Below are 21,731 nucleotides of genomic sequence, written 5' to 3'. Positions count from 1 at the left end.
GCTTTTGTATGGTGACTTTTGCAGTTGTGTAGCCAGTGGTGTGGAACGAGGGAAGACTTAGATAGCTGGCTTGTTCCGCCTACAGTATTCGCGCGGTCATCAGTTGCTGCGCACTTGAACGAGGCTTTCCCCATCGATGTAGAAAGTGAGCATGGGCATAAACTCATCCTTTTTTTCCCACGGCCATCACGCAAAACATTAACGAACAGAAGCATTCATCTTCTCTCTGTTAAGAAGTCCTCTTGTGGAACCCTACTGTAATTACTTCAGCCACTTTGCAAACTCTCCCAGCGGCAAAGGCGTGCCTTCCCACGCAGAAGCTGTTTCCTACGCCGCATCTTGAGCGTTTGCCCGCTGTTTCGTTCGAACCTTTCCACCTCTCGTAATGGGTCGCCAGAGAAGCCACACGGGACCAGGTCAGTCTCCACACTGGACTGCTCCGCCGGCCGCCAACGAGTTGTGGGAAAAGTACAGCAAGGAGGAAAATACCGACGAGGCTACTATCCAAGAGTCCTTCATCCGCCATGCAACGAAGACCTTGGCTCGCAGCTCCTTCAACATGGACAACGTTGCTGCCTACAATGCGACTGCGCATAGGTAGGGCTTTTTGTCCTTGACTTCTGAGGCCATCTTCCATTTTGCTCATCTTCGACGCGTCTCTCATCTCTTTCATCAGCGTCCGAGATCACTTGATCGATCGCTGGAATTTGACTCAACAATGCCACAGCAGGGTGGATGCCAAGGTAAGAATGGAGACCGGCTGGACTTGTATGTCTAAAGTGCACTGCGGGGCCCTGATCCAGTTCGATTTAGCGCGTGTACTACATGTCCCTGGAGTTCTTGATTGGACGTACCCTCGACAACGCGTTACTCAACCTGAGTATGAAAGACAACTATCAGCACGCGATCCAGCAGGTTGGGTTCCGTTTGGAAGATCTGATCCACGAGGAAACCGATGCCGCGCTTGGAAATGGTGGCCTGGGAAGATTAGCGGCGTGTTTCATGGATTCGCTCGCGACATTGGACTATCCAGCGTGGGGATATGGCTTGAGATATGAATATGGTATCTTCCAGCAGAAGATCATAGACGGATATCAAGCCGAGTACCCTGACTACTGGTTGACTGCCGATAACCCATGGCAATTGACGCGTCTCGATGTCACCTACGATGTCTTGTTCCGTGGCTCAGTGGAGAAGTACACCGATGCCAAAGGTCGGCAGCGCTGGCGCTGGGATAGTTCCGAGAAGGTCGTAGCTGTTGCGAATGACTATCCGATTCCGGGGTGCGGAACGCAGAACTGCATCAACATTAGACTCTGGTCTAGCAAGCCCAAGAAGGAGTTTGATTTCGCCAGGTATGTCCTAGTTAATGCTAAGCTGAACACAGATATAGCCTTACTGACTCGTTTTCCCATGGCAGTTTCAACGACGGAAACTATGACAAAAGTGTTGAAGAGCAGAAGAGCGCGGCCAACATCACCAGTGTGCTGTATCCCAATGACAACCACTTGGTCGGAAAGGTGTTGCGATTGAAGCAGCAGTACTTCTTCGTTAGCGCCACTCTCCAGGACATTATTCGACGATTCAAGAAGTCTGCAAAACCATGGTCTGACTTCCCCAATCAGGTGTCTATTCAATTGAACGACACGCACCCCACGCTGTCCATTGTTGAGTTGCAGCGGATTTTGCTGGATGAGGAGGGTCTGGATTGGGACGAGGCATGGAACATCGTCAGCAAGACATACTCCTACACCAACCATACCGTTCTGCCCGAGGCGCTTGAGCGATGGTCCGTCCCGCTCGTTTCCGATCTCCTACCTCGACACATGAGCATCATCTTCGAACTCAACTTGTACTTCCTGCAAAAAGTGGAGAAGAAGTTCCCGGACGACCGTGACCGCCTGCGCCGCATGTCGATCATCGAGGAAGGTCACCCGCAGTTTGTTCGCATGGCGTATCTCGCCGTTGTGGGTAGTCACCACGTCAACGGTGTCGCCGAGTTGCACTCCGAGCTTGTCAAGACGACCATTTTGAAGGACTTTGTGGCCTTCTATGGAGCGGAGAAGTTCGTCAACGTGACAAACGGTGTCACGCCCCGCCGCTGGCTGCACCAGGCGAACCCGTCTCTCAGCAAGCTGATCACCGACAAGCTCTCCGGGAAGGGATGGTTGAAGGACCTATCGAAGCTGTCGGAGCTCAAGAAGTACGCCACCGACCCGGCTTTCCAGAAGCTGTTCATGGATATCAAGTTCCAGAATAAAGTTCGACTTGCCGAGTACATTAAGGAAAACCTGAAGATTGATGTCTCGCCGAATGCCTTGTTCGACGTGCAGTGCAAGCGTTTGCATGAGTATAAGCGTCAGCATATGAACATTTGGGGAGTGATCCATCGCTATGAGCGATTGAAGAAACTCAGCAAGGAGGAACTGAGGAAAGAGGTTCCGCGAGTTGGTGAGACTTTGCAGTGTTCAACTAAGAGAGACACCGAACGCTACTAACGTCATCGGTCCTCGTCTGCATCAGTTTTCTTCGCAGGAAAAGCCGCTCCGGGCTACTACATCGCCAAGTTGATCATCAAGGTAAATACAACGCTTAGGCAATGACTAAATGTATGAAGACGCGCCACATTTTTACTTTGCTCTCCTCCGCAAGCTCATCAACAACGTCGCTGCCGTCATCAACAAAGACCCAGCTACATCGGAGTACCTCAAGCTCATCTTCATCCCCAACTACAACGTCTCCGTCGCCGAGATCCTGATTCCAGCCTCTGATATCTCCCAGCACATCTCCACCGCGGGCACCGAAGCCTCCGGGACGTCCAACATGAAATTTGTGCTGAACGGCGGTTTGATCCTGGGAACGGTCGATGGAGCCAACATCGAGATTGGGGAGGAAGTCGGCGAGGAGAATATCTTCTTCTTTGGAGCTTTGGCGCCGGAGGTGGATGACATTCGTTATAAGCAGCTGTATCGTCATGATCCTATGGATGAGAAGCTGGCTGCCGTGGTGAAGAGCATTAGGCAGGGAACTTACGGAGATGCCGGAGTGTTTGAACCGCTGATCGGTATGCTCCCATTCATTGTATTTTCGGGCTTGGAATGCGTGCTCGATCCGCACGGACGTTTCCTCACTTCGATTTATCAATCATCACAAATCTAGAAACACTGGACAGCGACAAGTACATTATCAGCAAGGACTTTACGCCATGTTAGGATTTGGAGTCCCTCTTCAACAGCATTCACCAGGCGAGTACTGATAATATATCTTTCCTATCACCCACGCAGACTTGCAAGCCATGGACAAAGTTGACGCGGCGTACCGCGACACCACCGGCTGGGCGAAGAAATGCATCATTGCAACAGCCAGCATGGGCAAATTCAGTTCTGACAGGTATGTCTGATCGGAGAAAGCGGTTCAAGGAGAGCGATGCACTTCCTATTTACTCGTCGTCATGCTGATTAACGGGATTTCCGTTCATATCCAGGTCCATCAATGACTACGCTCAACGGATCTGGAACATCAAGCCCGTGGCTGCGTCACAGAACTCACCCGTCTCTGCTTGAATGAACTTTGGATCTTTGCTGGGGACTGTTAGGACCTTGTGGATAATTTGTTCTTTGTGCAGACTTTCTTTCTTGTGGCTAGTGTGTTTTCTGTTCCTTCGTCAATATTGAATGGATCAGCCGAGGCCTCTTTCTTTCTTCTGTCAACTGTTGTCGCAACGTGAGGAAGCAAAGGCGATGTGTACGTGCTAAAGTCTCCGGGAGCGAGTAGACCTAGCGTAGTCGGACGGTTGTATTCTACTACTCTTCTGCCGCTGTACAATCCCGTGTGTCACGGTGCGTGAGATCCAAAAATATCGTCCAGCAGCATACGCTAAGCCTCTAACTATCTACAACAAGCTCCCCAGCTGAACACCAAATCACCACCCCGGCGGCGCCCCGACCAATTTCCTCAACACCACATGCGGCTCCTTCATAACCCTACTCCACTTCTTCCCAAACTCAGTAGGCCCTTCCACACAATACGCCTGCCACTCATCCATATAAACCTCCTCCTTGTAATTCCTCATCCGCAACTCGACGCCCACCGCCGCGCGTGCCTTGTCGTCTAGAACGTCCTTGTACAGCTGTTCGCAAGCGTCGCGGTAGGATGGGGATGTGAAGAACATGGCGTGGGCCCATTCGTGGAGGAGGGTCGAGCGGTCGTTGCGAAGGTAGGCGCAGATGTACCGGACGGGGGTGCGGATGCCCAGCGATTGTGGTGATGGTGGTGGTGGTGGAGGTGCGGACGGACCATCCGGCAGTTCCCCGAAATCAACCGGAACCCCACTTCCCTTGACCAGCGCCAACATCCACGCTTCTTCCGCCGTCACCCGGTCCGCTCCTAGCCCCTCGACCCAACGCCGCAGAAAGTCGACCGGGAAATTGACCCCCTTCAATGGACCCTTCAGGTGCCCGCCTTCATACGCCACATGAGGCCGTCCGAGCGCTGCCGTGAGGTCCGAGGGCCGTGTGAAGGACAGGATGAGAACATTCTGCGTGGGGCAGTGGGAAATGGTTGGGGGAGTGAACGGGTCGGGTGTGGCGGATGCGGGTTCGGACTGGACGGACTTTTTGAGGGCGAGGTAGGCTTTTGAACCGGGTTTTGGGGGCGGTTTCTTTTTCGTTTTTTTGGATGGTGCGCTTGGCGAAGAACCAGAAGGTGATCCCGTCGCTGGGTCGGATGGGTTGGTGCCAATGGTGTCGGCGTTTGAAATCCCGACAGGGGATTGCTGCTGGAGCTCCGGGCTCGGCGAAAGTGAGCCCGGACGAGCCTCACACTCCCCAGCCGAACCCGAGGCCTGTGCTATATCATGCTTGTCGATGCTCATATATTCGGATTGCCACGACAGGGAATGTCAAGTGCGAGTCCAGGGCATGTCCAGACTGTCCAGACGATCGCGTAATTTGCGATCCATCGGCGGCGACTGTCTTGTCCGCTGTTTTTCCCTCGCCTTTCCTCAGCCCATAAAGCCCAACATTACCCGCAGCCATACCATAACCCACCTCCGCTCGAAGTCGCATTCTCTTTTTACTTCCTTCAACGCTTCTCGTCCACAGCAGTCCAACGCATATTCCGTCTTCAGCTTCTCAACGTTAACTACAACCTCGACATGCCGGAAAAACAAAACGTCGTCGCCAACTACGGAGCCCTCGAGCAACCGTCCGAGTCCTCCGAGTCCTCAACCATCACCGTCGATGTCGACCATGAGAACACCCGTCTCATATCCGACGACGTTCTGCCGGAAATTAGCCACCACCACTACTCCGATCGCTCGCCATGGCTCCGCGCCGCGGTGTTGGGAGCAAACGACGGGCTAGTGTCGACTGCGTCCCTTATCGTCGGTTTTGCGGGAAGCAGTGAGGATCATAACCTTATGATCCTCTCAGGAGCCGCGGCGCTCGTTGCAGGCGCCCTCTCAATGGCTTGTGGTAAGTGATGATCTCCCGCCTCTTGCCACCTCGCTTTGCCCGCTAACATGGTTCACGCTCAGGTGAATACGTATCGGTCGCGACGCAGAAGGATACAGAGAGTGCGGACATGGTTAGGGAGAAGGCCGAATTCCTGAAGGGACCATTACACATTGAACGCGAACTGCGGGAGTTGGCTGGGATCTACGAAGCCCGCGGAATATCACCGCAGCTGGCTTTACAGGTCGCCGAGGAACTGCATTCACAAGCCAATGGGGACATTGACGAAATCGTCAAGGTGCATCTGAGGGAGGAGCTGAATGTGGATGTGGATGAGCTCTCGAACCCGGTCCAGGCAGCCGTCACGTCGGCGCTGTGTTTCAGTGCTGGTGCCGCTATTCCGTTATCAGGTATGTCCGTTTTCTCAGCTGCCTCTTCAAGGTGTTTCGTAGGCTGATAGCAATCTGTATAGTCGCGATCTTTGTGACGGATTACCAATTTCGTCTGGCCGCAGTAGTAGTCGCCAGTACCTTTGGGCTGATTATCAACGGGCTTTTGGGAGCATATCTCGGTGGTGCGCCTGTCTGGAAGGGGGCGATCAGGGTTCTCGTTGGTGGCTGGGTACGTCAAATAGATGTCGCGTACGATACTTTCGCGGAATTTCCCACTCACGTCGTTTTACGCAATAGATTGCGATGATAGGCACCTTCCTGGTCGGAAAGGCGTTCCATGTGCAAGCCGTCTAAGCTGGAACCGCAGAACATTGCGTCGATCCATGTTTCATCTATGCCGCCCTGCGGAGGTTTGGAGTCGGATCTGGGAGTCCTCTCTGGTCCCTCCCATCGAACGGTCTTCAAAGACTAGTATAAATAGCGACGGTGGTGGGTGTGCGTTGCTGTGCGCTACGGATCACATGCTCCATGGACATTGTGGCAATCTTGTACTTTAGATTCCTGTGACCTGTTGTTTAAATTCTCATCATTACTACCAAGTCACTATTGCCCTGCTCCGCATCAGATTAGGCAAATGAGAGGGCACTTTGCGAAGCTGTCGTTCAACTTCTGTTGCTTGTGCAGAATTGACGGCGGTGGTCCTGCGTGACGGAGCCGAGTCCTCGGTATGGTGAACCTTGACACTCTTTGACAGTACCCCGCATGTCGGAGCTGGAGCGGGTGTCCTCATCATCGGTCCTATCATGTCAGGACGATTCCTACAAGGCTGAATATCTCCGGTACCTTTGCAGAATGAGCGGAGTTTGAACTGAGTCAACACTATGAACAAACTCAATTGCTAGAAGTCAAAAGCCACCACTAATCTCCAACTCTCACCGACTCGCCGTGTGTCTGCAACACATTCTTGCCGCATTCACAAAAAGCACATCGCATCGGGAATACCCCACCGAGATGCCAGCGACCGCAATGCTCTCTGCCCACCCCGCCGGGGCGTCCATCCCAATCAGCAATCCCCTCCCGTTCACCTCATCCGGGCGTCTTACCAACAATGTGCTCCTGGTGCATTCATCGGTGGGCAAGACCCGCCCGACTGTGTACAGCTTGCCGACTACGAATCATGTTTATGGGAAGAAAGTTGAGGTAGAGAGATATTTTGCTTGGCTCGACGTTATGCCTATAAATGCTCACACTGACTCGAATTTACAATGAACGTGCGCCCTTAGTGGGACGATTATGGATGTGCGCAAGGTGTGTATACGTCCTTCATGCCAATGCTTAGGGCAGGTCAGTCCCACTAACACGCAACACTTTCTAGTGCTGCAACACTGGCACGCCAAAGTCCAAGCAGCCAACGCCAAAGCCGAGCCCCGGACCCTCGACTACATCGCCATGAACCGCGGAGCCGCAAAGGAAGGGATCATCAACCCGAAGGATCTGCGAAAGTACCGCAAGCTGCACCCGATTCGCATCCAAGTGGGCGTCAAGGGCTCTTCGTCAAGCATTCCGGTGACGGCTGGTGTTGGAGGGGTGTTGAATAGGAAGGCTCCGATTCCGAGTGATGCCAACCCGGCTTTTACATATGGGAAGCCAACGAGGTAAAATAACCAATTTGGTGGGCCTTAAGCTTGGGAGTGAGTCCATGCTGACCTGAGGTCTCATGGCAGACCAAGTACTCCTGTTGCGGACTTGATGACGGACCGCTATCAACGGGAATGGCAGTTGCAGCAAGACAAAAAGCTCGCGCACGAGCGGTCGTTGCCAAAGGTCAGAGGAGTGGTCAGCCCGGTTCTCTATGGGAAAGCCGCACCTAAAATATGTCCCCATCTCGTTAGGTCAAATCAAACAAACCCAAGCCAGCCAAGCACCGCGACACCGACACCTCGGATCGCATCCCCTTCGTCAACATCGCCGAGCGGGACCCCAAATCCCTCTGGAAGATCAGCAAGTTTCAAAAAGTCGGCGCTCACCTCCACACATGGCGAGACGAGAGCGAGGCCGCCCTGCGTTTCGAAGCCAACCCTCGCCCGGTCTTCCGTGTCGCCGACGACAAATGGCTCGGTCTGCCGCCACGCGAGTTGACAAGGCCGATCTATATGCAGAAGGGGTATGAGAAACGCCAGGAGGAGGCGGCTGTCCCGCCGGCTGCGGAGCTCAATAAGAAGGCGCAGGAGAGGAAGGAGGAGGGTAAATCTGGGGAGCAGGGTGGTTGTGATACGGCGGCCGCTGGCAAGAGTGTCCGATTCAACGACGTTGCCGACAAGGGTACCGAGAAGGACAAGCATTCCCCATCCGCTGAGGCATAAGGTGGAACGACCCGGATGGAATAAACGCCATAACGGCAATGCTCGGTCCGTCGCCATGTGGAACACATGAACGAAAAGCTGAGAATCCTCATCGCTCAGTGTGCTTGAGGCCCTGCGCTTGAGGCGAAGATGTTTCATTTACATAAACATACGAACACATAGATATACTAGCAGGGAATGAAAATAAAGTAATGCAAATGCCAGACGAACGAGGTCACCGTAATATCGAACAGCTAGGATTTCAAAATACTGTGAAACGTGCGCTGCATCTTCGATGATATTTATGACGAAACAACTCTTGGACAGTACTGGGACTGCCATGTTAGAGGCGTAGCATTGATGTTAGAAACGCTTGCGAGTTGCGACGCCCGGGTCGTCACTCTCGCCACTTGCTCGATTTCTCATCTCGTGGCTCGCAAAACGTTGCAGCATCCTGCAGGAACCACCACATCTCTGAGAAGACAGGAAACACATATCCCCAAAGCGCTCCACCTCCTCGTGGAACTTGTCTCGGGAGGACCTCGCTCACCAATAACAGTCTCCCGACTCCCTCCAAAAATACCTCGCAGAAATGGATTCCACCAGCCCGCAACCCTTTGCCTCACTCCATCCCGAGCTCCAGCTCGAATTCACCCGCCCCTTTACCTCAGTTGTCAAACGCACCCTCACTGTCTCAAACCACCACACCAGCTCCCCAGTCGCCTTCAAAGTCAAAACAACTGCTCCAAAACAATACTGCGTTCGGCCGAATAGCGGCATAGTCTTGCCATCATCTAAATCAGAGGTGAGTGATCCCGAGCGTGGCGAGGGTTTGGTTCGGTCTAGGAGCCGCGAGCGAAGCGAGCAATGGTGATTCTCTGCGACGAGGGAAACGAGGTGCAGGGATGCTTAAGGTTGGTTCGGTCTGGGAAACCTAGCTCGGGGAGGTCGATTAGTGCGAACGCTTTCGCGAGCGAAAGCGATCCGAGCCGAGCAAGCCACCTTGCGCCGAAAGCGCAATACTCCTCACCACGTTAGCCCAACATTCTTGTCGCGATGGTTGGTGGTTGGCGTTCGATGGTTGATGCTTGATGGCCGACGGTCCTTTTGATTACTGGCGAATCGAGCTTGAAACTGGTTGATGATTTGGTGATGGATCCTGATGGGTTGATGGTTGACGATTCATCCTTTCATCCAGGTTCAAGTCTTGCTCCAGGCCATGAAGGAGGACCCGCCCGCCGAGTTTGTGTCCAAGGACAAATTCCTCGTCCAGATCATCAAAGTGCCCGCCGACGTCGTGGAGCTGAAGGGCGACGAGCTTGCAGCACGGTTAAGCACGCTGTGGAGTCAGGCCGATCAGCTGTTCAAGAGCAGTCCGCAGACCGCGGCAGACGTGATGGTGGAGAAGAAGCTGAAATGCGTCTTTCTCCCGCCCGCGGGTGAGACATCCACATCCTCATCGACTGGGCTTGGGTCTGGGTCCGGAGGCGCTAGCATCGCTTCCTCCCACCTCATCGACAGCATCAACAACACCAACCCACGACTCTCAACAACAGACGGCTTCTCGGACGCCCACTCCCGACGCGTGTCCGTCCTAACCGACGCCCAGTCCCGCCCTAACGCAACCGCCGCCATCTCTCCCGAGACGACCACCCCCGGCGCATCGCCAATAACACCCGTCTCCCCAACCGCCGTGTCCCCCTCCGACAAACTCCCCGCCGAGGGAGCCTTCTCCATAGTCGCCCCCAAACGCCCACCGCAACCCACCGTCGACTTATTCCCTGCACCTTCCTCCTCCTCAACCACCCCATCCCAATCACAATCACAAACAGAAAAAGAACTCAAAGAAGTCCGCGAAAAAATGAAAACCCTCCAAGCCGCCTGCGACGCGTACAAAGCCGAAGTCGAGCGGTTGAATATGCTGCGGCAGCGCAAAGGTGGTGCGGCAGCTACTGAGGGTGTGGGATCCTTGTCGGCGTCATCGTCGGCGGCTCTGAGCGCGAGTTCCACTGGTGGGTTCGAGAAAGTGGAGAAACCGCATCAGGGGTTGCCGATGGGTGTTGGGGCGGCGGTGGCGGTTGCGGCGTTTATTGTTGGCGCTTATTTGTTCTGAGAACAAAGAGACTACTCAATATTACTCCTATCTCCTCTTACAAGAGTGTGAGTAAAACGCAAATGGAAGTGAGGGACGCTCCTTGTAGACGAGTTTTGGGATGTCATGTTTTGGTGATCAGCAGTGTGAAATGATGAAAAAAGCAGAGTACACGAGATGAATGGATGCAGAAGCGAATTTAATGAGTTTGTGAAATGCATGCATGCTGCTTCCTTAGAAAGCTCGCAACAACAGAAAATATATAAACAGTGTGGTAGGCGTGTGGGTTTTGTACAAGGACACGGTCCGTGTGTGTAATGTGTGTGCGGCGGATGGGGAACTATCCATCTATCCTACTCCCCTTCATTCAATGCAGAATCAAGTCAGGCGTCACCGAAACAACTCCCCCCCCTCACCAAAATACGCATCATACGTCCTCGCCCTCGACGGATGCCCACGACTCCCATCCCCATCCACATCCATCTCCTCCTCTTCGCCATGATCCCCGTCATCCTCCTCCTCATCGCCCACTTCGTCGTCCGCCTCAACCTCCTCCTCGCCGTCGACAAAGACCTCGTTGATGGAAGCTTGGTCGGGCGGGAGGCTGGCGGAGGTGCGGTGGAATTGGGTGGAGAGGTCGGTGGTTTCGTTTGGATAGGATTGGGATTGTTTGGCGGACCCTTCGCGCCCGCGTTTGGAGCCGGTGCTGAGGGGGCGGGTGCGGGAGTGGCGGGTGGTGCTGTGGTAGCTACCGCCCCCTGGTTGTTGGGGGGCGGAGGTGCTGTTGATGGAATCCGGGCCTCCAGCGTCGATGAGGACGGGTTGGGTGGGAATGGCGTAGATGTTGTTGTTGTTTGGGTTGTTGTGGGTGGGCTCGTCGCCTCCGGGGTTGTTGGACCCGTTCATGAGGGCCTGGCCGGCCATCATTGCGTTCTGGCGTTGTCGTCGTTTGGCAGAGTTGGGTTGCCGGCGTTTCGGCTGGGGGAGGTCCGACGTGTCTTCTACGGGGATGGGTTCCGACAGTATCGACGCGGGCGGCGACGTTGGTGTAGGTGACGTCGGTTGTTCCTCGGCGCCTCCATGGTGCTGCTGGTGTTGAGCTTCAACCTCCATCGGCTCCGTAGGCTCGGTATTAAATATCCGTTCATTCCTCGTCTCCTCCCGCCCATCCCACCAAAACACCGACGCATATTCCGCCATCATCAGTGTGAAAACACCCGCAGGCACACCCACAGTCGGACTGAACACGATCCCGACGTTGCGGATATTCATCTTGTTGATATCCGCGCGGCGCACGACACGGACGAGATGCGCCATGAGGATTTTAAGCAGAGTGTAGTTGGGGATCGGGAGGAGGGCGACTAGTCGAGCCAGCTCGAAGATGCGTTCCTCGCGGTCGGCGAGGTCCATGACGTGCAGGAAGGAGCGTTGGAGTTCTTTTGTGAGGACGGGGGAGGGGAGCTCGCGCAGGTAGAGTTTAAGGAGGCCGGCGACTGCGTGGACGTCGTAGAATTGCTGGCTGCCTAGGAGATCCACATCGCCCTCTGTCATTGCAGGAAACGAGGTCAGTAAAATCATATGGACCTCAAAAAGTGATGATACGGCACCCACTTACCAGCGTCAAAGGCAGCCTTCAACCCCTGAATAACGCTCGAGCTCCCGCTCAACCTATATATCCCTTCCTCCTCATTCGCATTCTTCGCGTCCAGATATTCTATACACCTGTACAACACAGCAGGCAGCTGCAAGTCCTCCCTCACGCGGCTGATAGCAACCGCCTGATCCAACGGAACCCCAAACACGCGTCGCCCGCGGTCATTCAAAGTCTGCGACCGCGAATTCGACGACGAGAGCTGGTCTTTACTCTTCTTCCCCCAGTTGAACGTGGTGATCCGCTTGCTTTTCTTATCGGTAGCTTTGGAGCCCGCCTGCGGGATGTTGACGGCCGCGCTTTGGCCCCGTTCGCGACTCTCCTCGGGCGAGAGCAGCGGTGGAGGTTCGGCCTGCATCATCACGCGCTCGTTGTCGTCAACGAAATTGCGGGTGCGTCCTTTGGACGGTGATGAGGAGGACGTCGTTCCCGCGCGTCCGCCGCCCATAGCGTGCGCCAACGAAAGCGCTTCGTTCGAGGTGGACATGATCGCGATCGAGGCGGTCCGTCGTGGCGCTACGGGATGTTCTTCCGGAGTCTCGGATTGGACCGGTGCTTCGTCCGGAGATTGGCCGAACCCGGTAGAGGGCTGTGATGGCGCGCTGAAGGGATCTTCCTGCTGGATGTCCTGGACCCTTGCATCCCGTCCGGGTGCCATTTTGATATCTATCGGCTGTGCGCGGTCTTCGATCGTTGGGCCGGGCTGCTGTTGCTGCGAGGGCTCGGCCACCTCGCCTCGTTCGTCAACCGGTTTCCGTCCGTTCCTAGTCGTGTCTGGCCGTACCAACTTGATCTCCCTCGCGATGAGACGAACCCACTCATCCCTCTCCTCATCATTCTCCGCGCACAGAATATGCCGGCTGATCACCCTACTCTCCGAGAACTGCTCGCCACCCTTCTCCTTCGCCTCCGGTGCAAAGCAGCTCTTCTTGTACTCCGTCAACATAAACGCATGCCGATAATCCGTGTCATTCCCAGACTGCGTGTCTGTCCCGTCATCGCTGGTCGGTAACCCATCCAGCGGTGCCGTGCCCGATTGTCGGGACACAAACACGTATTTGAGCTTGATACCACCCAACAAGCTCGTGCGGTCCTTCTGAGACTCAAAGTACTCGAATGCACCTCCCGATCTTAAGACGAAGAAACGGGATTTCCACGCGCCAAAGTTCTTCCCCTTCTTGAACAGGTATCCCTCCTTGATGGTGCCAGAGACGTTTGCGCCCGTCTCACCGGCCGACTGCTTAGCAGCGTCAAGCACGTTCGTAGACAAGAACGCAATCATCTCCGGACTATGCCTGCATAGCTCGAGCACGTTCTGAGTGTACAGCTCGAGTTGCACTTTCCGCTGATCGTTTTTGGTCGGTGAATGTGTGGTGAAGAGTGCTTTATCGGGGAGTTTCCCGATTTTGCTCGAGACCGCTTTGGTTGTAGAGCTTTTGAGCTTTGTGTCCAGTTGCAGGAAATCCGCGTAGGCCTTTTCTATTTTCCACAGATCTTCGTTGGTGGGGTTTCGGATCGTTAGTGTGAAGCTGAGGACTTCACGACCTTTCTCGTTGAGTTTGAGCTGGGAACCCGTCACAGCGATTCGAATGTCCGCTGGAGACTCCAGGAACTTCCTCTCGTCGCACTTGGACGCCCGCCCCTCGTTTTCACCGCGTTTGCCTAGTGAGTCCCCAGACATTGTCAATGACAGAGCAGATGCGCCTGTGCTTCCTTGAGCGACTAGCAAGTTCGGTTTCTCCTTTTGCGTAATTCCTTCCGGCGCTTCTGACGTGCTTGGCTCGTCGATGCTGCCATCCACTCTGATTGTAGGCATTCCGAAAGAAGACGGTCCCCCTTGCTCCGATAGCTCCGCACCGATAGCTGCTTTATTTGATTCCGGTTGCTGAACCTTTTGCTGCATTGGTTTTCCGTGGCCATTCTCACGTTTCGCTCTGGATTCAACACCATTCTCCTTCCCGAAAAATTCAAGGCTATCGACTCCAAGAGTCTCGTTGTGTTGGGACGATTCCTCGGAATTCCGCCGTGTGCGTTGCTGACGGCCAGAGTGCGATCTTTGGCGGGTACGGCTGTCATTTGGCGCATGTGGTTTCAGTGCGCCTTTTCCGTTTTCATTACCCACTTCCCCACCATCTTCGGCCGACGGCAGATACTGAGATCTCCTCGAACGTTCACGTTCCCGGGCGCTGGCAGCCCTGCTGCCAGATCCATCGTCTTGGGAGCCATGCCAGCTGCCATTGCTTCCAGCGGCCAGCGGGGATCTCACGGCAGAGTTTGAGTTTGACGGTTTGCGCTGAAGGCCCGACATGTTGCCCATGCTCCCGATGCTTCCCGTCACCGGCGGTAATGTTGGCGTTATCCTGTCGCGGTCACGCTTCGTTGCCGACCCAGTACTTCTCGGCACCCCGTTTTGGAGAATGGCAGGTAGAGTGAGAACGTTACTCGCATTATGGGGGTCCGACAATGACCGTCGCCGTGTTGTCGGGGTGGAACCTTCTGAGTGTTCTAACTGCAATTTCGCCCTGATCAACATATCAGGTTCATGTGACGAGCTCGGCGGCCGTTCCGAACTCGCTCTGTTGCGCCGTGCGGACGGTTTCCTCGACACGGTCCCAGGTTCGGGGGGCGGTAAAGTAGCACCGAGGTCGATTGCCGAAGCCGGTGTGGACTGGCTCGATACCGGCGGCGCCGGTGGGGCATGAGCGGCCTGTTGCAGCTGGGCTATTATCAGCCGTTGCTTTTCGATGATTTTCCATAGTTGATCGTTTTGCAGCCGCAGTGCGTTGCGCTCGGCGATAACATTCTGCAAGAGAATTTCGACGCTGGGGACGTCGGGACTGGGGCTGCGCGCCTGGGACGTTGCATTCAGGTCCCCACCGGCCCCAGCGCCGTTGCGAACGGTGTCCATGACTGGCGGCAGGGCTGTGGGCGAGGTGATTTCCGGGAGAAGACTGTGAGTGGGCTGCTGCGGGTGTACGTCGTGCTTGGATGGGTATAGCTGCTGCAGATGGAACAAGTATGCGTTGTCGGCCGCGAGAATGGGGTCGAGTTCCGGTCGCACAGCAGCGACGGTGGCTAAGGGCATAACACACTAGAGAATGAGGATAGCAAAGAGGCAAACGAGGCTATATGGAGTAGTATCGATATTGTGGGTGTATTGCACCGGAGGATTGTACTGTATTGTGCTGGACGAGGAGAATGAGGGCCTTACGTCGTGTTTGTTGGTTTGGGCAAGTTGCTTTTTCCCACGGGCGGCGGGAGTCTTTGCGGAAGGTGAGAGAGTAGTCGTGGCATGTGCGGCTTCCACGTCCAAATTCACGGTTCTCTATTAGAACTTCTTCATTACGGTCAGGTCAAACCATCAATTCATGAACCCCCCCCCCCACGCATGTCACGTTGAGCATGCCATCCATCCTGCTGGCGGCCGATTGAACCTGGGCGAGTCTTCTCTCTCGCCGGCCTGGAATCATTTGAAAGCTAATAAGATTTTCGGAGCCTTTGTTCCCAAACGGCCGTCACTGCCCGTGGGTACACGAGGTTCACAGGAGCCACGGGATTGCCCCCAATTGAGGTCATAATTTACGCTCGTTGTTTCACAGTTGGGCAACATGATTTTGGGATTCCTTTTTGGATGCTCGAAACGTACGGCGACACCCTCGATTCATGCACGATCTGGATGTTCCCCGCCACTACGTACTACACTGTCGATGAGACGTAAATTGTTTCAAATTATAACAGGTGATCCCATGTCGTGGGACGAAAATCCGTCGGCCTACATATCTGCCATGTTCGTTATTAAGGTCATGGAATGAAGGGACGGCGTTCGAAAACGTCTATCCATCATCAAAATCTAATGTACATATACATAGCATTCGAAGCGGACGGCTTTCTCACATTTGTTTGTGTCAATCAGAGCCCACAAGTGCGGGAGGCATGCCACGCCAGGACCTGCCCGCTGATGTCAATTGGTCCCGCACAGAAACGCCGTGAGCGATATCCTCTTCCAGCAAAAAATAATATGGCATGAGGAAACAACGACATCCAGAGAATACTACCGGCGCAACCAACCCTTGTGAGCGAATTCACGAACCAGCATAACCCATTTGCAACCCCTCTTCCGAACGCTGTGGTTCTGGTCCAGAGGGGTCCTGCGTGCAGTGTTGAGCCTAGGCTGACCTCCTTGTGTCCTCGGCAGCGTCCATGTCCAGAAGGGTGTTTGTCTTTGAGAAAGTGGTGCTCGATGGCGAAGAGGTTGCGTCGGCCATTTGCGAATGTGGGTCGGCACTAGTACGTAAGTAGTACGTACATACGTAGTATAACCCCGCAGCTCTGATTGATACCGCGGTCCCGGCACGCGGTTGCGCCAGATGCCCTTGTCCAACATGTTCTCCTATCAGGCTCCTACTGCTGTCCATATGATATCGGTTTAGCACCCCCGCAAGGCTCAATCGCCCAATCCCCTTATTTCGGCTATTTCGAGACGGCGCTTCGCTTCGGACTAACCCCCCCACGCAACCCCTATTCGCTCTCGGTCCCTCCTCTCGGGCACTGCAAGCAGCGAGCGACTCTTGTGGCCGGTCAACCACCACCCGCTAGCACTAGTAGGGACTTTTGTTGTGAGACGAGCTAAAGTGGCGTCAGAGCGGAAGCAGTCTCGCAAGCTCAACTTTCGCACGCCCCCGTCACGTTCGAGGAAAGCCTCCAACATCCGCCTTCAACACAATGTCGCTATACACTCGTCTCCCAGAGGTCGATGAAGCCTCAGACTCCCCTTTCTCACTCACCGTCACCGGCGACTCCCCAGCGAGCGGCTCGACGCCAGCGCTTCCATTCGGGCGCCACGACGACGACGACGACGACCAACCCGCCAGCCATGTCCGCATCAACATTCCCCACAGCAACATCACCCGACCCACATCGCTAAAGTCCCCTTTCCCAGTATCTGCGTACGACGACGACCACCTTCTTGAAGACGACGGCTGCTTCTCCCCAGGCTCACCCAACGAACCCGAATTCCCAAAGTTTATCAAACTGGTCGGCCAGCCTAAACCCGAGGCTTCTGGAGACCAGGTCTTAGAAACCGACCCTCTCACGGGAGCGCCCATAAAACCAACCCCCGCATCGGTTGTGAATTCCGTCGACCACGAGAATGTGCTCGTTGACGTTCTGGAAGCCGAAAATGAAGACCCGTTCACGTTGGAGGGCTTCGACAGCCTCATACAGATGCATATTGAGAAGGAGAAGGATTTCATCATTGCGAGGGTGACGACTGTTGACCCGAATGATGAGACGAGGCTTTATTATAGTTACTATGCTGCACATCATATCAATAAGGTTCTTTTTCGAACGCAACCTGAGGAGGGGCTTTTACATCGCATGAAGGCAAAGAATGTGAGTTTGACTTGATGGCATGCAGAGTGAGCGCGGACTGCGGCGAGTGACAGCGAAGCGCGCCAAGGGCGCTAGACTCCTCTCATTCACTCAGCCCAATTTTCCCCCATCGCGAGCGGGGCGACCAGGGTATCGTTCCAGCCATCCAATCGTCCAACCATCCAACCACCCTTCGCTGCGTTTTATTTACCATTCCCCATTCTATTCCTACAGCCTTTGAACAACATGACAATTGTCGGAGATGTTCATTACTACGTCGTCAGCGCCGCCTCGGCAATAGCCACCAGCCCGCAGGCAGAAAACCCCCGTAACTCGTTTGATTCCGTGCGATCTTTCTCCTCGATCCGATCCGCGACCTCCATTCGCAGCATGATATCAATATTCTCCACCGCTTCCGTTGGATCAGTAGGGTCAGGCCGCCGAGAATTCGACCGATTCCGGCGGAAACCTCGCGCAAAAAGCAGCGGAGTCAACATCCATGACTCGGAGGGGAGCAAAGCGGGACTGAGTCGGTTATTACGAGTGGGGCAACATGGGTCCCGAAAACGAACGCTGCACCTGATCATGCGGCCCGATGCTGTGGAGAATGTGATCGAGGACGCCGTGCCATTGACCGAGGAAGAGGGAGGGAAAGCCCGACCGAAGGAGGGCAAGCAGGTTGTTAGCCGGAGGAAGATGAGGCCGCACTCGGCACAGCCCGACCTGAGCGAGAGGGATACTAGGCTACAGTCGCCGGTTGATAGGAACGCACTTGCAGCACCGAAGTTTGATAAAAGCAGGAGAAGCTCCATGGATGACGCATACGCAGAGTCGAACGGGATTAACTCAGTCACGTCTCCCATCCCGTTGCAAACTGGCGTCGTAGACACGAACGGCGCACATGGGACTACCGCCAACTTCCGCGCCGGAAGCACGACGCCCAAAATCCACCGTCGGGTGCGGTCCATCAGCTTCACAAACGAGCACCATCCCACACAAACAGCCCAGGACTGGATGCGGACCCACAACCAAGGAACCGAACCCCTCCTCCCCACATCCAAACCCGACCTATCATCGCACACCCGATCCCTCGCCATCCCCAACCCCTTAACCTCCCACACCCACTCCACCTCCCAATCCATCTCAATCTCAACCCGCCGCAACCCCTCACCCACCCGCTACCGCCCCCGCGGCCGCACCCCCCTCCTCGAACAAGCCCTCTCCCCCTCCTCCCCCTTCATCCCCGAACCCACTTACTACATCGCGCGCTACTACGCCTCCGACGACGACTTCCTCATGAAATCCGCTATCCGCGCTTACTTCAAACAAAACGCGCTCGAAACGCAGGACGCGGTGCTGTTCACCATCCCATCGTCGAGGGATGAGAATACCCATTTGGTCATGGAGGGGACGGAGGATCACCCTGCCTTGACGGGGTTTGTGTATGCGGTTAGCGAGGATGAGGATGTGGGGTGGTTTGGGATTGGCGGGAGGAATGTGAGGCTGTTCAAGTGGATGTTGTTGGGTTATGTGCTGTTTGGGTTTGTGGTTATCAAGTTCATAGGTACGTTCAATCGCGGTCGTCGTTCGTTCTAGTGTTTGCATAATACTAACCCTTCCTTTTGCTTCTCTTCACGCAGTCCCGGATGAATGGGCCTACGTCACCGCCTTTGTCCTCATATTCCTACTGTGTCTGATCATGATCCTGTGCCTGTAGAACAGAAGGCTCCTCCAGCTTCACCACCACGCCCTAGTTCTAGAACACATTCGCCGCCTCCTCATTTAGAACTCACACCTCTTCTTGAAACCTCTAATTTTTTGTTTTGTACATAGTAATTTGGTTCCGTGTCCCCGTTTTTTTTCTATTTCCGTAGAAATACCTCATCGATTGATTTAAACGCCATATCAAAAAACACTCTGTGCGTTGAGACTCACGTTCCCCAACAGGACGGGGTCAAAGTGTATATCGCCGCTCTCCGCAATCTTTACCACAGCACTGACGCGAGTTCTTTGACACACAGCCATCACGGCAATCACCTGCAACACCTGTCTCGGCACAGCACAGCCAACATGTCATCACACCAGGCGCTCCAGGGGCACCTGTGGTGTGGCATCTTTACTGGAGCAACCACACCACGGCGGAAGAGGAGGAAGGTTGCTCCGGTTACCCCGCGATTGCCCATATGTCTGCCAGCCACACCATTGCAACCCCCACGATTCGAGCTCCCGCCCTCTGTCCATCGCCACTTGCCCCAAGCAATTGCAGACATGGTTGGCGAGAGCTCCGGCGATGAAGACGGGCAGCAGCAGCAGCCGCAGCGAGGGCTTTCACCCGCGGACAGGGGTCTGCAGCGCCCACTGAACCTCCCCGCGCCCATCCCTTTCCGTTTTCCCAGCACACCGGGTGGATCCCTGGTGTATGAACCCCCGCCACCACCACCACCACCAGTTCAACGACCCCGCCCGCAAACACATGCCAGCACCAAGGTTTCGCTTCACCGAATCATCCATAATCAAAATCAAGTTCAAAGGGAGTGCCTGGCAACGTTCATCGCCAATGTTCACGTCCTTGCGCGCCACACCACCTTCTTTATCAAGTACTACCTTGGTGAGTTTTTGAGGTACACTATACTGTATACTTCCCATAAAACAATGTCCTGACTGCTACATCTGCCCACCCCACCACAGCTGATCATCCTCTACACGATTTCCCAAACATCACCGACAAGCACATTAGTGTGATATTTGAGCTGCTAAACAATCCAGGCTACAACGGCAATCCGGTCATCGCGCAAGAGTTGCGTCCACGGGTTCAAGAGTACTGTAACGTTCACGGATTCGCCCCCATCCGCATGCGAAATAGCCAACAGACCGCAGCGTACACAGCTACGAGCATCTTCACCAACCTCAAAGTCAACATACAGGAGCATTTTATGCAAATGTTTCTGCGCTATGTCAATGAAAGGCTTGGTTTGAAGCAAGTCGTACTGCATCTTCGGAGAGCCGGAGTTAGCCGAGCGCAGCGCCAACAGTATTATCTGTTATGAATGGGCGGAGCCGATGGAAATAGAGGCGACTGGTGGTGCAGGTTGTTGACAGGTAATGGTATTCAGACCGAAACAAGAACTAGAACAAGACTAGGAAGAACTGGTGTTGATCTGCTGGGGGATCAGGAAGTGGGGAGCTCAGGGGAGGCGGCTATTTATGTTTTTCTGGGAAGGCTGGGGAAGCGTGGGGAAGCAGAAGGGTACGGAATGAGAGGGAAGCCAAGAGAAGCGCCAAGGGTGGGGAAGCATAGAAACAGAAGACTGGGGATGGGGTGGCTACGCTGAGGCTGTGGGTGGGTACGTGGGGAAGTATGGAGAAGGGTTTGTAAGCGCCGAGTGTTGGGAGGTGTGGCTACGTGCGGCTGCGTGGAGAAATGAAGGCAGTGGCAGGTGTGGGGTAGCGCGGCTGCGTGCGGCTGCAAGGTTTGGCAGATGTCAGGTTTTGACAGGGAATTGACATTGACTGACTGTTGGGATGCTGTCATGAGGTAAGCGCATGGTATGGACGCGTCGTCCATAACATCACCCCCTCCTTTAGCCACGGCGTCCGGATGTTGTTTTGATGTTGGCAGGCTTTGGTCGGGGTTTGTCGGGGTACTTTTGGTGGAACTGGGCAACAAGCTCTTGACATCGGGCAAGGTGTTCCACTGGCTCCCATGTGTTCTCCGAGCTTGGCCAACCCTGCCACTTGATGAGGTACTGAAGGTGCGTGCGTCGAATACGGGAGTCAAGAATGTCTTCCACAATCCATTCCTCCTGTCCTTCGACTTCTTCTGGTGGGGTGGGTTCTGGCTCAGTTCGCTCCGGAATGGTGAAACGTGGTTCAAGAAGGGAGACATGGAAGACGTTGTGAATTTTGTAGGATGGGGGAAGCTTGAGGCGATATGTGACCGAGTTGATCTTCTCCGTGATTGTGAAGGGGCCAATCTTACGGTGATCAAGTTTCTGGGAAGGTCGGAGAGTCTTGAGATTCCGCTGTAAGAGCCAGACACTGTCCCCGGGTTTCATGTCTGGGCCAGGTGCCCTCTTAGCATCGGCAAAGCGCTTCATGCGTCCTTGGGCCTCCTTGAGCTCAGTGGCAAGCTGTTCATGGATTTCCTTGAGATGGTTGGCACGAGCTTCGGCTGCAGGATTAAGGGATTCGGTTGTGGTGGCGGAAGCCAGACTGGATCGAGGATGGAAACCCATAGTTGGCGTAGAAGGGGGTTGTCTGGGTGGCGGAGTGGATGGTGTTATTGTAAGAGAACTCAGCAGAAGACAAGAGTTCCTTCCAGTTATCTTGTTGATAGTTGCAAAAGCAGCGAAGGTATTGCTCAAGAATCTGATTGGTCCGCTCGGTTTGTCCATCGCTCTGGGGATGGAACGCCGATGAGAGGTTGACCTT

At 54.6% G+C, this 21,731-nt stretch overlaps 8 protein-coding genes across 8 annotated transcripts; 6 read left to right on the top strand and 2 right to left on the bottom strand.

Annotated features, from left to right (window-relative positions):
• Window positions 1-146: 146 nt before the first annotated feature.
• EV422DRAFT_542480 (glycosyl transferase) lies at window positions 147-3,770 on the top strand. The gene is made up of 9 exons (XM_053071276.1): window positions 147-597; window positions 677-743; window positions 814-1,355; window positions 1,421-2,451; window positions 2,524-2,579; window positions 2,653-3,064; window positions 3,160-3,207; window positions 3,285-3,390; window positions 3,485-3,770. The coding sequence occupies exons 1-9, from the start codon at window positions 386-388 to the stop codon at window positions 3,561-3,563; spliced, it is 2,553 nt and encodes an 850-aa protein (XP_052922085.1). The 5' UTR covers window positions 147-385; the 3' UTR covers window positions 3,564-3,770.
• On the bottom strand, window positions 3,771-4,912 carry EV422DRAFT_542478 (uncharacterized protein). The gene has a single exon (XM_053071275.1). The coding sequence runs from the start codon at window positions 4,871-4,873 to the stop codon at window positions 3,923-3,925; it is 951 nt and encodes a 316-aa protein (XP_052922084.1). The 5' UTR covers window positions 4,874-4,912; the 3' UTR covers window positions 3,771-3,922.
• EV422DRAFT_542476 (VIT family-domain-containing protein) lies at window positions 4,913-6,487 on the top strand. The gene is made up of 4 exons (XM_053071274.1): window positions 4,913-5,474; window positions 5,537-5,863; window positions 5,926-6,074; window positions 6,143-6,487. Exons 1-4 carry the CDS (start codon window positions 5,156-5,158, stop codon window positions 6,197-6,199), a joined length of 852 nt encoding a protein of 283 aa, XP_052922083.1. The 5' UTR covers window positions 4,913-5,155; the 3' UTR covers window positions 6,200-6,487.
• A 163-nt stretch (window positions 6,488-6,650) lies between these two features.
• EV422DRAFT_255070 (uncharacterized protein) lies at window positions 6,651-8,277 on the top strand. Its single transcript, XM_053065759.1, has 5 exons — window positions 6,651-7,045; window positions 7,129-7,153; window positions 7,221-7,500; window positions 7,570-7,669; window positions 7,738-8,277. The coding sequence occupies exons 1-5, from the start codon at window positions 6,857-6,859 to the stop codon at window positions 8,206-8,208; spliced, it is 1,065 nt and encodes a 354-aa protein (XP_052922082.1). The 5' UTR covers window positions 6,651-6,856; the 3' UTR covers window positions 8,209-8,277.
• A 377-nt stretch (window positions 8,278-8,654) lies between these two features.
• Window positions 8,655-10,306, top strand: EV422DRAFT_255084 (PapD-like protein). The gene is made up of 2 exons (XM_053065760.1): window positions 8,655-8,992; window positions 9,386-10,306. The coding sequence occupies exons 1-2, from the start codon at window positions 8,780-8,782 to the stop codon at window positions 10,298-10,300; spliced, it is 1,128 nt and encodes a 375-aa protein (XP_052922081.1). The 5' UTR covers window positions 8,655-8,779; the 3' UTR covers window positions 10,301-10,306.
• Window positions 10,307-11,455: 1,149 nt separating this feature from the next.
• On the bottom strand, window positions 11,456-13,611 carry EV422DRAFT_500334 (uncharacterized protein; the record flags this gene model as incomplete). The annotated part of the gene is made up of 2 exons (XM_053068131.1): window positions 11,456-11,823; window positions 11,895-13,611. Coding segments are annotated over 2 exons (2,085 nt in total), but the record flags the coding sequence as incomplete, so codon positions are not given.
• A 2,720-nt stretch (window positions 13,612-16,331) lies between these two features.
• Window positions 16,332-19,229, top strand: EV422DRAFT_542466 (uncharacterized protein). The gene is made up of 3 exons (XM_053071273.1): window positions 16,332-17,321; window positions 17,535-18,864; window positions 18,941-19,229. The coding sequence occupies exons 1-3, from the start codon at window positions 16,653-16,655 to the stop codon at window positions 19,015-19,017; spliced, it is 2,076 nt and encodes a 691-aa protein (XP_052922079.1). The 5' UTR covers window positions 16,332-16,652; the 3' UTR covers window positions 19,018-19,229.
• Window positions 19,144-20,170, top strand: EV422DRAFT_255029 (uncharacterized protein). The gene is made up of 3 exons (XM_053065758.1): window positions 19,144-19,219; window positions 19,322-19,921; window positions 19,989-20,170. The coding sequence occupies exons 2-3, from the start codon at window positions 19,371-19,373 to the stop codon at window positions 19,990-19,992; spliced, it is 555 nt and encodes a 184-aa protein (XP_052922078.1). The 5' UTR covers window positions 19,144-19,219; window positions 19,322-19,370; the 3' UTR covers window positions 19,993-20,170.
• The last annotated feature ends 1,561 nt before the right edge of the window (window positions 20,171-21,731 follow it).

The sequence above is a fragment of the Fimicolochytrium jonesii genome, assembly GCF_025526975.1.
Source record: "Fimicolochytrium jonesii strain JEL569 chromosome Unknown EV422scaffold_30, whole genome shotgun sequence".
NCBI lineage: Eukaryota > Fungi > Chytridiomycota > Chytridiomycetes > Spizellomycetales > Powellomycetaceae > Fimicolochytrium > Fimicolochytrium jonesii.
The sequence above is the reverse complement of the archived record's forward strand: the minus strand, read 5'-3'. Positions and strand labels throughout refer to the sequence as shown.

Excerpts from the sequence above, each read along its gene's own strand:
- EV422DRAFT_542480 (XM_053071276.1), top strand. The coding sequence starts at position 386 with ATGGGTCGCCAGAGAAGCCACACGGGACCAGGTCAGTCTCCACACTGG. Across the intron at positions 2,452-2,523 it reads GAAAGAGGTTCCGCGAGTTG|TTTTCTTCGCAGGAAAAGCC; the intron begins GTGAGACTTTGC and ends CGTCTGCATCAG. Across the intron at positions 3,208-3,284 it reads CAGCAAGGACTTTACGCCAT|ACTTGCAAGCCATGGACAAA; the intron begins GTTAGGATTTGG and ends TCACCCACGCAG.
- EV422DRAFT_542478 (XM_053071275.1), bottom strand. The coding sequence starts at position 4,873 with ATGAGCATCGACAAGCATGATATAGCACAGGCCTCGGGTTCGGCTGGG.
- EV422DRAFT_542476 (XM_053071274.1), top strand. The coding sequence starts at position 5,156 with ATGCCGGAAAAACAAAACGTCGTCGCCAACTACGGAGCCCTCGAGCAA. Across the intron at positions 5,475-5,536 it reads CGCCCTCTCAATGGCTTGTG|GTGAATACGTATCGGTCGCG; the intron begins GTAAGTGATGAT and ends GTTCACGCTCAG. Across the intron at positions 6,075-6,142 it reads GGGTTCTCGTTGGTGGCTGG|ATTGCGATGATAGGCACCTT; the intron begins GTACGTCAAATA and ends TTTACGCAATAG.
- EV422DRAFT_255070 (XM_053065759.1), top strand. The coding sequence starts at position 6,857 with ATGCCAGCGACCGCAATGCTCTCTGCCCACCCCGCCGGGGCGTCCATC. Across the intron at positions 7,046-7,128 it reads TTTATGGGAAGAAAGTTGAG|TGGGACGATTATGGATGTGC; the intron begins GTAGAGAGATAT and ends GTGCGCCCTTAG. Across the intron at positions 7,670-7,737 it reads ACGAGCGGTCGTTGCCAAAG|GTCAAATCAAACAAACCCAA; the intron begins GTCAGAGGAGTG and ends CCATCTCGTTAG.
- EV422DRAFT_255084 (XM_053065760.1), top strand. The coding sequence starts at position 8,780 with ATGGATTCCACCAGCCCGCAACCCTTTGCCTCACTCCATCCCGAGCTC. Across the intron at positions 8,993-9,385 it reads TGCCATCATCTAAATCAGAG|GTTCAAGTCTTGCTCCAGGC; the intron begins GTGAGTGATCCC and ends CCTTTCATCCAG.
- EV422DRAFT_542466 (XM_053071273.1), top strand. The coding sequence starts at position 16,653 with ATGTCGCTATACACTCGTCTCCCAGAGGTCGATGAAGCCTCAGACTCC. Across the intron at positions 17,322-17,534 it reads ATCGCATGAAGGCAAAGAAT|CCTTTGAACAACATGACAAT; the intron begins GTGAGTTTGACT and ends CTATTCCTACAG. Across the intron at positions 18,865-18,940 it reads TGTGGTTATCAAGTTCATAG|TCCCGGATGAATGGGCCTAC; the intron begins GTACGTTCAATC and ends CTCTTCACGCAG.
- EV422DRAFT_255029 (XM_053065758.1), top strand. The coding sequence starts at position 19,371 with ATGTCATCACACCAGGCGCTCCAGGGGCACCTGTGGTGTGGCATCTTT.